This window comes from Geotrypetes seraphini, chromosome 7 (genome assembly GCF_902459505.1).
Source record: "Geotrypetes seraphini chromosome 7, aGeoSer1.1, whole genome shotgun sequence".
Taxonomy (NCBI): Eukaryota; Metazoa; Chordata; class Amphibia; order Gymnophiona; family Dermophiidae; genus Geotrypetes; species Geotrypetes seraphini.
In genome coordinates, this window is record NC_047090.1 from 173,181,430 (window position 1) to 173,196,167 (window position 14,738).

Genomic DNA, 14,738 nt, shown 5'->3' on the forward strand with positions numbered 1-14,738 from the left:
CAAGAGGGGACCCGGGAAACTACAGACCGGTGAGTCTGACCTCGGTTCCGGGGAAAATGGCGGAAGCACTGATAAAAGAAAACATCGATAAACATTTTGAAAGAAACGAACTTCTGAAAACCAGCCAACATGGTTTCTGTAGGGGAAGATCGTGCCTGACTAACTTACTGCACTTCTTCGAAGGAATTAACAAACAAATGGACAGAGGAGACCCCATAGACATCATATACCTAGATTTCCAGAAAGCCTTTGACAAGGTGCCTCATGAACGTCTACTCCGGAAACTGAAGAACCATGGGGTGGACGGAGACGTGCATAGATGGATCAGAAACTGGTTAGAAGGTAGGAAACAGAGGGTAGGGGTGAAGGGCCACTACTCAGACTGGAGAAAGGTCACGAGTGGTGTTCCGCAGGGCTCGGTGCTCGGGCCGCTGCTTTTTAACATATTCATAAATGATCTAGAAACAGGGACGAAGTGTGAGATAATAAAATTTGCGGACGACACCAAACTATTTAGTAGAGCTCGGACAAAGGAGGACTGCGAAGAATTGCAAAGAGACTTGGACAAACTAGGGGAATGGGCAGAGAGATGGCAGATGAAATTCAATGTTGGGAAGTGTAAAGTATTGCATGTGGGAAGCAAAAACTCGAGGTATAATTATGTGATGGGAGGGATGTTTTTGAATGAGAGTGCACAAGAAAGGGACTTAGGGGTGATGGTGGACATGACAATGAAGCCGACAGCACAGTGTGCAGCTGCCGCTAAGAGAGCGAATAGAATGCTAGGTATAATCAAGAAAGGTATTACAACCAGAACGAAAGAAGTTATCCTGCCGCTGTATCGGGCAATGGTGCGTCCACATCTGGAGTACTGCGTCCAGTATTGGTCACCGTACCTTAAAAAGGATATGGCATTGCTCGAGAGAGTTCAGAGGAGAGCAACACGACTGATTAAGGGGATGGAAAACCTTTCATATGCTGAGAGATTGGAAAAACTGGGACTCTTTTCCCTAGAAAAGAGAAGATTAAGAGGGGATATGATAGAGACTTACAAGATCATGAAGGGCATAGAGAGAGTAGAGAGGGACAGATTCTTCAAACTTTCAGAAAATAAAAAAACAAGAGGGCATTCGGAAAAGTTGAAAGGAGGCAAATTCAAAACTAATGCTAGGAAGTTCTTCTTTACACAACGTGTGGTGGACACCTGGAATACAATTCCAGAGGAAGTTATAGGGCAGAGTACAGTACTGGGGTTTAAGAAAGGTTTGGACAAATTCCTGCTGGGAAAGGGGATAGAGGGGTATAGATAGAAATTTACTGCACAGGTCCTGGACCTGTTGGGCCGCCGCGTGAGCGGACTGCTGGGCGCGATGGACCTCGGGTCTGACCCAGCGGAGGCATTTCTTATGTTCTTATGTTCTTATGTTACCTCTAGCCAGCAGGCCTGCCTCTTTAAAATGGTGGGCCTTCCCCTTCCCCGGTGCATCCTGGGATGCGCTGGGGAGGGACCTAGGGCTTGGATTGGCCCAGGTTGCTTGAGGCCTCTCTTATGGGAGGGGCCTTAAGTGTCTGGGCCAATTAGAGCCTTAGGCCCCTCCCTGGATTCACCAGGTAGGGGCCTAAGGTTCTAATTGGCCCAGACACCTAAGGCCCCTCCCATAAGAAGAGGCCTTAAGCAACCTGGGCCAATCTGAGCCCTAGGCCTCTCCCCAGTGCATCCCAGGATGCACCGGGGAGGGGAAGGCCTGTCATTTTGAAAAGGCAGGCCTGCTGGCTAGAAGGGGTACGCATCCCTCCAGCCATACTTCGTAAATAAGGTAAGGGGGCGGGGGATTGTTGGAGGTACTGGGGGGGTCATCAGGGGCACAACAGTGATGGCAGGAGGGACTGGGCATCCCTCCTGCAACCAGGGGGGTGTCAATGGGGTTGCTTGTCGGCAGCAAAATTTTCTGGCAGGCCGGAGCTGTCAAGCCTTACTTTCCTGTCAATGCCTGAGCCAATCAGCACTCAGGCACTGAGCAGAAAGTAAGGCAAGGCCAGCTCAGAACTGCCGGAAAATTTAGCTCGCAAATGTAGGAGTGAGGTTAGGGAATCACCCGGTGATAACAGAGAATCGGCCAGAGCACTCCTTTAAATATTAATGATCTCATTGTAATACATTTGCATGACAGAATTGGAGACTGCTAAGAGGTTCGGAAAAGACCAAGGTAAGCCGTTTTGATAATCCGCTGCTGAAATATATGAACGCTAAACTGGCTGGAACCGGTTTAGCGAGCACGTTAAAGTTTTAAGAATCTCCCCCTGAATATTGCTGCTAACTGGTTAAGCACCAGCTCTACCTAAGCACTGCCCTTGGGCCATCCCTGCTCTAACCAGACAGTGCAGAAGTGGTTAGAGCTGATTACTTAGTGGCACTCGTCTGGTTAAGTGCTACTGAACACCAGCGTTTAGGCTGGAACAAGTGAATTAACGGACAGGAGGCTCTCCTGCCCAGTTAAATCACTATAAAAATTGGCCGGAGTTGAGTTTTAACCTCGCTCTAAAAGGTAAGATATCCATCACCCGACCATAAGCCAGACACTAGAGCCAGCTACTGAGAAAAACACGTTCCATCACAAAAGCTTCAGAGAAGCTTTATGCGAAAGCATCACCACTAAAGCCTGGCTAGACAACTGCCAGGGATGGATTGACTTCAAATTAATAGCAGACAGAGCATACAATGAATTATAAATTAGTACCGGCACTATAAACTGTCTCATGAGAATCTCGGAGAGAGTGAGATACAGAAGGCCTTGAGCATGCGCACATGCTCGATGCCCAGCAGCAGCCCAACAGAAAACCGGTGGCAGGCACTTTCTAACACCGGCGGCGCACGGGTAAGGACAGGGCCGGTCAGTTGGGGGGGGGGAGGAAGCTATCACGAAGGGAGGGAGGGGCCTCGGGGGGTGGGGCCTTGGGGGAGCAATACTGCCGGTTCCCAGGGTCGGGTGTCGGCTTGGGGGTCAGTTCGGGTGTCGGCTCAGCTCGGGGGTCAGGTGTCGGCTCGGGAGTCGGGTGGAACGAGTCATCTGAGTTGCCATTATGGCCTATGGGGAAAGTTGCTTTGCTATACGAGTACTTTGGATTGTGAACATGCTTCTGGAACGAATTATGCTTGCAAACCAAGGTACCACTGTATATAGTTATAACAATATCAATCTCTTAACTCTAGTTTACACAGCCTTCCCTCCTTTTTCTTCCACCTCACTGCCCTTCGTTTTAGATCCAATAGCAAAAACTATGATTCTACAGTGCAGGGTCAGCATTATTACAAATGGGTATCAGCCATGTTTTCGTCTACTGCAGGCTCTTGCTCAGTCTGAACTGTCAACAGCAGAGGTGAGGCATGGCCTAGTGGTAGAGCTGCTGCCTCTGCACCATGTGGTTGTGAGATCAAATCCTAGGGCTACTCCTTGTGACTTTGCACGAGCCACTTAATCCTCCTTTTTCCCAGGTACACAACTCACAGTCCCATTCAATAATATTTGCATTCTCCATAACTTCCAGTGGGAGGTCAATTTATTTGATAAAATCCCTGGCACAGTTTGGAATTTTCATGTACAGTACTCCCCTGATATTCACGGGGGTTCCGTTCCAGGAACCCCAGCGAATCTCGAAAAAGCGCAAATACGGTTTTTCATGGGGGAGCCTGAAGAGGGCAGCAGGAGAGCAGCCAGAGCGCTGCGAGTGCAGGAAATCACTCGCGGTACGCTCCGACCGCCTCTTCCTGCACTAAGTCGGGCTTTATCCAATCAGGAGCTGCGTGCCAAAGCAGCTCCTGATCGGATAAGGCCCGACTTAGTGCAGGAAGAGGCGGTCAGAGCGTACCACGAGTGATTTCCTGTACTCGCGGCACTCCGGCTTCTCTCTCCTGCCTCTCCCGCTGCTCTCTCCTTGTCAGTGGTTCGCGGTCGGAAAATACCACAAATGATTGGGACCGCAAACCGCGAACGACCGGGGGAACACTATATTACCAGTCTTAGTCATCGAAATAAAATTGATCTTACCCCTGTTGCATTGCCGATGGAGGATGATACAACCAAGGCAAGTATCGAATGACAGCTTTATTATCTCGGTGATTCCCTCGGGTGATTTCCATGGCTGCTATCTGTGCTAAACCAACCTTCAGATGCCCACCAAAGGTATCTTCATGCAATGGCTGAGAGCAGGTCTTCATATGACTCTGTAAAGAGAAATAGCTCATTGTTCTCTTCATCCTCTAGTAGAATGGAACAGTTTCCCTCACAACCTCTGGGCATGATCCACTTGATGAAAGTATTTTTTCCACTCAACGCACAAATGGTGGCATTTGCTTCTAGAGGATGTAGTCGGAGTCAGTGGCATAGTGAGGGTGAGAGGTGCCCCGCCCTCATCTCTCCTTCCCTGATCACCCCTGCCGCACACGCGCCCCCTTCTCTTCCCCCATACCTCTAGTTGTTCACCTCTGCGAGTAACAAGAACGTCAACGTGTTCCTCGTGACTCTGTCATCTCACCCGCTGATGTCGCTTCCTATGCGCGGCATCCGGAAGTGACGTCAGCGGGAGACATGACAGAGTCGCAAGGAGCACATCAAAAGTTGTTGCTCGCGGCGGTGAACAACAAGAAGTATGGGGGAAAGGAAGGCGAGGGGAGGAGTGGGAAAAGGCAGGGATAGAGAGGAGGAGGGGTGCCGGCGCCCTCGCCAATGTGGCACCTGGGGCAGATTCCCCCACCCCACACCTTTACTATGCCACTGGTCAGAGCATCAGGCACAGCTGGATTTAAAAGGGATTAAGACACACACAAGTCCAAAAATGGTAACTATCGAGTAGATTTAGGACAGCCATAGCATACCCTTGGAGTGAATGACAAGGAATGGATCTACTGTATCAGTAGCATGGAATGTTGCTACTCTTTGGGATTCTTGAATCTTGCTACTCTTTGGGGATTCTGCATGGAATGTTGCTACTCCTTGGGGTTCTGGAATCTTTTGTTACTCTTTTGGCATTCCAGGATCTTGCTAATCTTTAGGATTCTGAATGGAATGTTGGTACTCTTTGGATTTTGGCCAGGTACTAGGGACCTGGATTGGCCACCTTGAGAACGGGCTACTGGGCTTGATGGACCATTGGTCTGACCCAGTAAGGCTATTCTTATGTTCTTACTGCTGGGATCCTGAGAGGCAAGGGTGGTCTGTGGGAGAAGTGAAGGGATGCAGGCTTGTGGCCCTGATTCTGTGCAAATCTGTGCGCAATGCCAAGTTGCATGTACTCAATTGTTTAACAAGCTAATTGACACTGATAATTGGCAATTAATAAGTAATAATTGGCACTGATTAGAATTTGCACATACAACTTTTTAAGTGTAAACAGAATTCACCCATTCTGTGCACAACTTAGGCATAGGTCTTTAGGCCTGGTTTTCATTGGTCTAAATTTTAGTTACACGTATGGGCGCCAAGTGTGAAGTGCCATTCTGATCAGTGCTGATTTTTGTAGGCGCCATAGATTCAGTTGTTATACCACTTTTTTTTTTTTTACCAAGATAGTGCCTGATTAGATCGTAGGCTGTGGTTCCTCCCCTTCTAATTTGTCTTATTTTGTTTTGCTATTACTTTTAAAAAAAAAAAAAATTCAGTTTTTATTCATTTCTGTCTTCTTTGTTTTTCGGACTGCGCTTACAATCTTTTATTTACTTTTTCCTCATGTTCGACCTTAGTCCTGGTCCAATGGTCGTAGGCCATACCTGCTGCAGTTGGGACCTGTTTCTCTTTGTTGCCGTGGGAGATTGGCTCTGTTGGCTGTGGGGCCTTGCAGCTTTTCTTTCATCGGCAGCAGCTCCTCTTTCATGTCACCAGGACTGCATCCCACCCGACGGTGGCGTTGTCGGCTCCTGCACTACTCCCCCCGGCGGGCCGGGTCCGAGGACAGTTGGCAGAGACTATATGGTTGGCTTAAGCCGGGGAGCCTATCTGGATGCCATGCGGCAGGTTGGCGCTGGCGTCGGGGGACCTTTCGTGGCCTGCATCTTCCTCACGGATTTGATGTCTTCTGCCTCTTCGGCCTCTGGCCCTCTCCTGCCTCGGCGTCTGCTCATTTTGTTCTCTCTCCACTCTGTGGGAGGTGCAGGTCACAGCCATTGATTCCTTCTCCTCCATCATCTGGGAGAACGACGCGGCCTATCACCTCTTTGCTCTGATTCTTCTTTGATGCGCCATTGGACCGGAATGATGATTGGACTTAGCACCAGACTGGAATTTATTTTACTTTATCTCTCATTTGTTTTTTTATTGGGTTTGTATTAATTTTTCTTTTATTTCTTTCATCTTCATTCTATTTTTGTTTGATTGTAATTTATATATTCATTTTGTTACCTACTATATATATTTTTTTGAAATGTAATCTTTATTTTCATTCTTCCTGGATATTTTGGGGTTCCTCGTAGCTATACTTCTCCCTCCGAATCCGCGAGGGTTAGATGCAGAGCCGGCCGGCGAATATGGAAAAATCGCGGATAACTTTTAGGGCCGACTCTGACCCACCCCCGCCTCCCTCCTGCGTCCCGGACCTCCCCAGACCTTACCTGGCAGAGCTGTCATCAAAAATGGCTGCCGTGAGTTCCCGTTGTAGTCTCGTGAGATCACAGGAACACATGGCAGCCATTTTTTGATGACGGCTCTGCACGGGGCAGGAACGTAGGAAGATTGCTCCTGTCCCGCATCACCGCTAGACCACCAGGTGAGGTCTGGGGAGGTCTGGGACACAGTGATTCAACCTTTAAAAATTAGGGGGAGGTCCCGTGCAAAAAAATCACAAACCCACGGATTCGGAGGGAGAAGTGTAATATTATGTTTTCCCTTGGAGTTCTTTTTGTTCCTTCCTCTTTCCAATTTATCTCTTTATACAAGTGACATTTTTTTTCTCTTAGGCACTTTAGTTTAGATCAGGGGTAGGGAACTCCGGTCCTCGAGAGCCATATTCCAGTCGGGTTTTCAGGATTTCCCCAATGAATATACTTTGAAAGCAGTGCATGCAAATAGATCTCATGCATATTAATTGGGGAAATCCTGAAAACCCGATTGGAATACGGCTCTCGAGGACCGGAGTTTCCTACCCCTGGTTTAGATTGTGAGCCCATCTGGGACAGTGAGGGTAGTTCAATGTGCCTAATATATTATTAGCTTTGTAAATTGCTTAATACTCATGTGCAAGCGGTATATTAAATTTATTAAATACAATACAATACGTACGCATGACCACTGACTTGTACTTTTGTGGGTAAATGTACAATGACCTGCAAAACTGCCAATATTCCACACATAGTTATCAACGTGGGCTACAATTAAGATATTACCACTTAAGATATTAAGATATTAGCCCCCCGTTCCCTACTCACCCTTACATATGGCCCCTATATTATATTATACCTGCATCCTGTTTCCCTTTAATTGCATCTCCATTCGATGACTGTCTAGTCCTTCTTATATTATATTATATGCGCTGATTATCCAGCCCTCTCAATTGTATCTTCTTTCACTGATTGTACCAATTTTCGCTGTTTGTCCAACCTTCTTTATTGTAAACCGCCTCGAACTTCTACGGCTTTGGCAGTATATAAGAAATAAATTATTATTATTATTAACTCGTGCTATTCCCATTCTATGCGATGAAACTTAGTTACTAATAACTAGGTTATCAGTAAAATAACACATCTGAATGGTAGCCTATGTTGATAACTTCCACCCCTTAAAGAACAAAGAAATGTCTCCAGAAATTGGAAACACTGCTCTATGTAATAAATGTGAGCCAAGTAGAGGACAATCAAGTCATTGTGACATCACTGATTACATTACATGACATTGGTGTCTTCTATCCCGCCAATACTTTTCAGTTCTAGGCGGTTTACAACAAGAGTTGGCCTGGGCATTTCCAGGGAGAATACACGGTTAATAGATGTAGTACGCGTCGGGATCTGTGGAGGGTCGATCAAGTTTAGTTAGATCATTTGACAAATTTCTTGAATAGAAAAGTTTTAAGTTCTTTCCTGAATGTTTTGTAGTTGGGCCAGAAACTAACTACAGGCGGCACGGACCTCAGATTTTTAAGGATGTGCGGGTTTAGATCCGCGAGGTCCGCATTTTACCCCATCCCCGCGCTAAGCACAGATTTTATAAAGGGCAATTGTGCATGCAATTAATGTATTAATGCACTTTACTTTAGATGCTCCCAATTATGCCTGCTCTACACATAACTTTGCATGCAGTGAATATAATGTACTTTATTTATCGAGATTTGATTGTCCAATACATATATGACATACACAAAGTATTATTAAACAATCTAAAAAAAACAAACCCCAAAACACTCCTATTTAATGCAAAAAGTAATGGCCACTCATTATTATGAAATACAATCCTCTTGTACCCTCTTTCCCCCAAAATAAGACCTATCCCGAAAATAAGACCTAGCATGATTTTTAAAGATGCTCCTAATATAAGCTCTACCCCAAAAATGAGCCCTAGTTAAGACTGACCCCCCTGAAGCCCCTCCCCCAAATGTCCCTGACACTCCTTGACTCCATCCTTGACACTAGTGCTGCCTGATTTGCTGAAAAAAAATCAGACTCGTTGATTCAGCAACCCCCACTCCTGCTGCTTTAGGAGGTCTCGGAGCGGAGGTATGTCAGTCTCACGGTGGGAGGGTCGGTGGGGTTCTGTTGCACAGGGGGATGGGAAGGAGGGAGGGATAGAAAGATGCTTCACAAATGGATGGGTGAGAGGGGACGAATGATGCTGCACATGGGGGGGAGAAAGGAAAGAGGAGGAATTGGGGTGGAGGAGAGGAAGGGAGAGTGTACATGAAAAAATTAAGACATCCCCAAAGTAAGCCCTAGTACATTTTTTGGACCCAAAATTAATATAAGACACTGTCTTATTTTCGTGGAAATATGGTAGATCTTTTTTAATTTGCACATCTACTCTCTCGATATCTGTGAGAAAAATCAATAGTACTGAGCTGTATAGTGAATATGTTAATTTTTATCTGACCCTCACGGGCCCCCTGAAACCCATTTATTGACCCCCTAGGGGTCCACAGATCCCAGGTTAAGAACATAGTAACTTAGTAGATGACGGCAGATAAAGACCCGAATGGTCCATCTAGTCTGTTCAACCTGATTCAATTTACCAAACCGTTTTTTGATGACGGCTCTGCACGGGGCAGGAGCAGAGGACGATTGCTCCTGCCCCGCGTCATCGCAAGACCACCAGGTAAGGACCAGGTAAGGTCCAGGGAGGCAAAAAGAAAAAAAAATTGTGAATAACTGAATTCGCGAGTAGAGAAACCACAAATCCGGAGGGAGAGCTTTTCAAAATTGATAGAAATAGACTAGTTTTAAATTTTTTTTTTTATAATCCAAGTGAATAAAAATAAACAAAACATAAAATCAAATTTGTATACTGCAAAACCTCAGTTTTATGGGTTTAACAAACTAGAAAAACCGTGATAGCGTTTTTTAGCTCAGGCTGATGTGCTGAATGCTCAGTGCTGCTCCCGACAGTCACAGAGTTCCTATGAGCGTCGGGAGCAGCGCAGAGCATTCAGTGCACCGGCCTGCGCTAAAAAACGCTATCACGGTTTTTCTAGTTTGTTAAACCCATAAAACTGAGGTTTTGCAGTATACAAATTTGATTTTATGTTTTGTTTATTTTTATTCACTTGGATTATAAAAAAAAAAATTTAAAACTAGTCTATTTCTATCAATTTTGAAAAGCTCTCCCTCCGGATTTGTGGTTTCTCTACTCGCGAATTCAGTTATTCACAATTTTTTTTTCTTTTTGCCTCCCTGGACCTTACCTGGTCCTTACCTGGTGGTCTTGCGATGACGCGGGGCAGGAGCAATCGTCCTCTGCTCCTGCCCCGTGCAGAGCTGTCATCAAAATGGCTCCCGTGAGTTCCCGTTGTAGTCTCGAGACTACAACGGGAACTCATGGCAGCCATTTTGATGACGGCTTTGCACGGTTCAGGAGCAGAGGAAGATCATTCCTGCCCCGCGTCACCGCTAGACCACCAGGTAAGGTCGAGGACGCAGGAGGGAGGCAGAGATGGGTCCCAAAATTATTTGCTATTTTCCCCTATTCGCGGGCTGGCTCTTCACCTAACCCCCTGCGAATACGGAGAGAAAAGTGTACAAATAGAAAGACCAGTTCATTGCCCCCCCTGACAATGGTATATTCTAGATCAGGGATTCTCAGAAAGGGCCTCCTTCACAAGAGATTTGTTTTCTAACTGCATAACTAAGGTCTACGAACAAGGAGATTTTGTGCAACTTGGTTACCCTGAAAGCCAGACCTAATCCAATCTAATCTAACCTTTTAATCTTATATAACGGGCCATTCCCAGAGGGACTCGAACCGGTTAACAAAACTTAATCTTAAGACCATAGATAAACGATAATAAAAAAAAAAGGGAAAATCAGTAAATGTCAACAGAGAGTTGTCAGCTAGGGATTTCTATCAGTTATCAGTAAAATATTTTGTAAATAGATACGTTTTCAAGGTTTTTCTACAACAAGTCAGCAAAGAGAGAGTTCTAATAACTGAAGGAAGATCATTCCAAATTGTAATCATAGTAAATGGCAAAGAATGTGAAGGCCTATCTAGAGTCTGAATCCCTTTAATGGCAGGGAACAGTAAACGATGAGAATTAAGAGAAAGAGGAAATAGTGGGGAAAAGATCCCATATAAACTTTTAAAAATCACATTTGCACATTTAAACTGGACCCTCCAATATATCGGAAGACAGTGAAATGCCCTCAACAATGGAGTAACATGATCATATTTATTTTTACCATAAACTATTTTGGAAGCCATATTCTTCAAGCTGCATTTACTGAAACCTACATAAAGGGAATTAGCATAGTCCAGATAAGCCAATATTATATAGCATGGACCAGTAAAGTATAATGATGTTGATGGAAAAAACTGCGAACTGTCCTCAGCATCCGTAAGCTAAAAAAAAACAACCATTTTTTGGATATGTTATTAATTTGGTTTGTCATAGAAAGAGTGGAATCCAAGACAAAGCCCAGGATTTCAGCTCCTAGTACAATCTCTAATCCTAAGAATCCTAGACTACTGCAACATCCTCTACCTCCCCTGCCCTGCAATAATGATTAAACAATTACAGACAATTCAGAATACAGCTATGAGACTTATCTACTCATTGAAGAAACATGATCACATTACTGAGGCATTCATCAATTTTCATTGGCTTCCAATCCAGGAAAGAATACAATTTAAATTCTACTGTATACTATTTAAAACTATAAATGGAGAAGCCCAACCTACCTAAACGACCGCCTCATCCAAACCACCTCTACCAGGCATAGAAAAACACACACCCCATTCACTTACCCCCCAATCAAAGAAGTAAAACGGAAAAAAATATACAACGGCCTACTAGCCACTCAAGCAGCAAAAATAGATAACCAAATCTCCAACCTATTGATAACCACCCCAGACTACAAGATGTTCAGAAAGGAAGTAAACACTATACTCTTCAAGAAATCCCTTAATAAAGCTTAATGCCATGAATACCCCTTCTTACCATCCCCTCCCCAACCTCTGATCCTTCTTATCCCTCTATTGGAAACGATCTCTGATCTAACTTTGTAACCCTTCTTCCATAACTCTTTTTGTAATCCGCTTTGAACCGAAAGGTAATGGTGGAATAGAAATCTGTAATGTAATGTAATGTAATTCTAGATGAATATTCAATCTTTAGAACAAACGCCAGGAAGTTCTTTTTCACCTAGAGGGTGGTGGATACATGGAACGCGCTACCGGAGGATGTGATAAGCAGGAGCATGATACAGGGCTTCAAAGGGTTGGATAGGTACCTGGAGGACAAAGGGATTGAGGGGTACAGATAAGAGTAGAGGTAGGTTATAGGGATAGGATTAGAGGATTAGAGGCAGTTACAAAATTAGTCAGGGACACTGTTCAGGCAATTAGGCCTGATGGGCCGCCGCGGGAGCGGACCGCTGGGCAGGATGGACCTCTGGTCTGCCTCAGCGGCGCCAACTTCTTATGTTCTTATGTTCTTTAGAGAGTCACCTGAATTTAATCTTATAGAATAAGGTAAAATATGTGATCCAGCTAAGGCCCTCCTATACAAAGCCGCGCTGGCGTTTTTCGTGCCGGCCGCGGCGGTAAGAACTCCGACACACAGGAATTCTATGCGCGTCGGAGTTCTTACCGCTGCGGCCGGCACTAAAAACGCTCGTGCAGCTTTGTAAAGGAGGGAGTAAATATTACACGGTTTGCTGGCAGATTACACTTACCTTTAATTTGGTTAACGTGTGCATATCGGCAATAAAATCCAACAGTTCGCCCACGTACTGCCTCATGCATTCCATCGCTGCTGTTCCACCCTGCAAAGAGAGGCACCGACGTTATTCGCAATTGTTTTAAGCGCCCGCATTGGTAACAATCTTCAGGTGTACACCCCCAAATTCTGGATATGGTGCCATAAGTTGTGTGTGCGGGTTGGCGCAACTTAATTGTTTAACGAAACCAATCGATGTCGACAATTAGCAAATTAACACCTCGTAATGGATGCTAATTGCCACTAATTAGAAGTTACGCGCACAACTTGGTAGGCGCATTCCCTAAAATGGCACGTGTCATTTCTAGTGTGTAAATCTGAGAGAAACTGCAGAGGAAATGTACAACGTTCAGGAACTTTTATTTAAGTCGATAAAATGTTTTCCACATACCGAGCGGCAGCCAGGCAAAAGCCTTACATCACCTGTTACTCACGAATTTTATACAAAACCGTTGTACTCCATAAGGTTCTCGACTAGTGAAGCACTGAACATCTCGGACCCCTGAGGAAGGTGTGTTTCTTTGAAACACGGACCGTGTCGGGTCCAGTCTTCTTGTAAATGAGAACCAATTTTTTGGGAAAACAACGTTTTGTTGACTTAAATAAAAGTTTGTAAACCTTGTACATTTTCTCCATAGTTTCAGGATTCAATTTAAATGTGCAATCATTGTTTTCAAACTCTTGTTCGGTATTTTTTACACCTCTAGTTCCATTAACTTGGAATGCCCAAAGAGCTACAGTATGTTCCTGTGAAATACACAAAGATTAAAACTCCCTTTCCCTTCTTTAAAGAGAATTAGATCTTCTGGAAAACTGACGAATTTCTATATGTTCAGACTAATGGAGATTTGGAATGCAATTCCACTTACAATAAGTGAGCCCTCCGAATCCACAGTTTCAGTATCTCGTGGATTTGGTTATTTGCGATTTTTTAAATATTTTTATAAAGCTGCATTCCGGACCTTCCCCACCTCCCTCCCGGCATCCCAGACCTTACCTGGTGGTCTAGCAGGCTTTCGGGGCAGGAGCAATCTTCCTATGCTCCTGCCCCGTGCAGATCACTCAAAGCAAATGGCTGCAGGGAGTTCCCGTCTTAGTCTCAAGAGACTACGGGAACTCATGGCAGCCATTTGCTATGAGTGATCTGCATGGGGCAGGAGCGTCGGAAGATCGCTCCTGCCCTGAAAGCCCGCTAGACCACCAGGTAAGGTCTGGGATGCCGGGAGGGAGGCGAGAAAGTCCGGAATGAGGCGGGGGTGGGTCAAATGAGCCAGCCCAAAAGTTATTCGCGAATATTCAATATTTGAGGGCCGGCTCTGCCCCTAACCCCCGCGAACACGGAGTTTTATCCTATTTTTCGGGGCTGAAAATGACATGAAATGACATATTGTTTTAAATGAATGTACATCCCCACTGTTGATTAACTTGTTGTGTATATTGCAACATTATTCTTAGCTTCAATCATCTGCATAAAAAAATTTTTTTAAATTTTAAAAATTTTTTAAAAATTGTTTTAAAAAAACAAAACATGTAACGTTCCACATTATGCTATCTGCATATTTCTAAATGATGTTTCTTTACTTGTCATGTTTTTTTGTAATCTGCCTTGTTTCTTAACTCAAGAAAAGACAGAATATCACATAAGCAAAGAGAAAGATTCGAAGCACGTATAAGCACAGATTTATCGTTTGAGTCGATAATGATATACTCCATTATGTGGCTCTGTGGAAATGATGTATTTAATAAGCACTGCACATTGAAGCACATTCAAACAAAACTAAAATTCAGATATTTTTAAGTGGGGCAAGACAGCCGATTGCTTCTTGTGGCTTTAGTTAAATGGGATCGGATGCAGATGGAGGCACTGAGTGTGGTTTTAAAGAGAAAGAAAGGCATTCCAACTCCATGTCTTGTTTTTTTTCATAGACATATAAAACTAGCAGACTAAAGGTCTGACACTCCCGGTACACAGAAGCCCTTCGGTCTTACTTAGCATTCATCAGGTCTCCAAGCCCTGTCTCTCAAACCGTGCCACTTATCACGAATGGAGATTATAAACTTCCCACTTTCTTTATCAAGTTTGATTTACAAAATGTTTTTGCCCTGCTTTGTGCGCGCGGAGAAACCCTTTCAGAAATCAAATTTTGTTCTCGCCTACTGAAATAAATCCCACTGCCCTCCGTTGGGATTAAAGAAGGGAAAAGCCGCTGTCACAATCCATTAGTCACGCTGATCTACACGCAAGACTCCCCGACCACCCAGAAACTACGGCAGAGACAGTCAACCGGGTTTAAGGCGGCAGGAGAGGCCCTTATCTGGAGATTTAAGGGGGC

General features: G+C 44.7%; 1 protein-coding gene across 1 annotated transcript in view; it reads right to left on the bottom strand.

Moving 5' to 3' along the window:
• Positions 1 to 14,738, bottom strand: part of UNC79 (unc-79 homolog, NALCN channel complex subunit) — a 298,085-nt gene that overhangs the window by 26,770 nt on the left and 256,577 nt on the right. Inside the window, exons 45-46 of the mRNA XM_033953271.1 lie at positions 12,362 to 12,451; positions 4,047 to 4,222 (exon numbers count right to left, since the gene is read on the bottom strand). Of these exons, the coding sequence (XP_033809162.1) occupies positions 4,047 to 4,222; positions 12,362 to 12,451 (266 nt within the window). The remainder of the gene's footprint in view (positions 1 to 4,046; positions 4,223 to 12,361; positions 12,452 to 14,738) is intronic.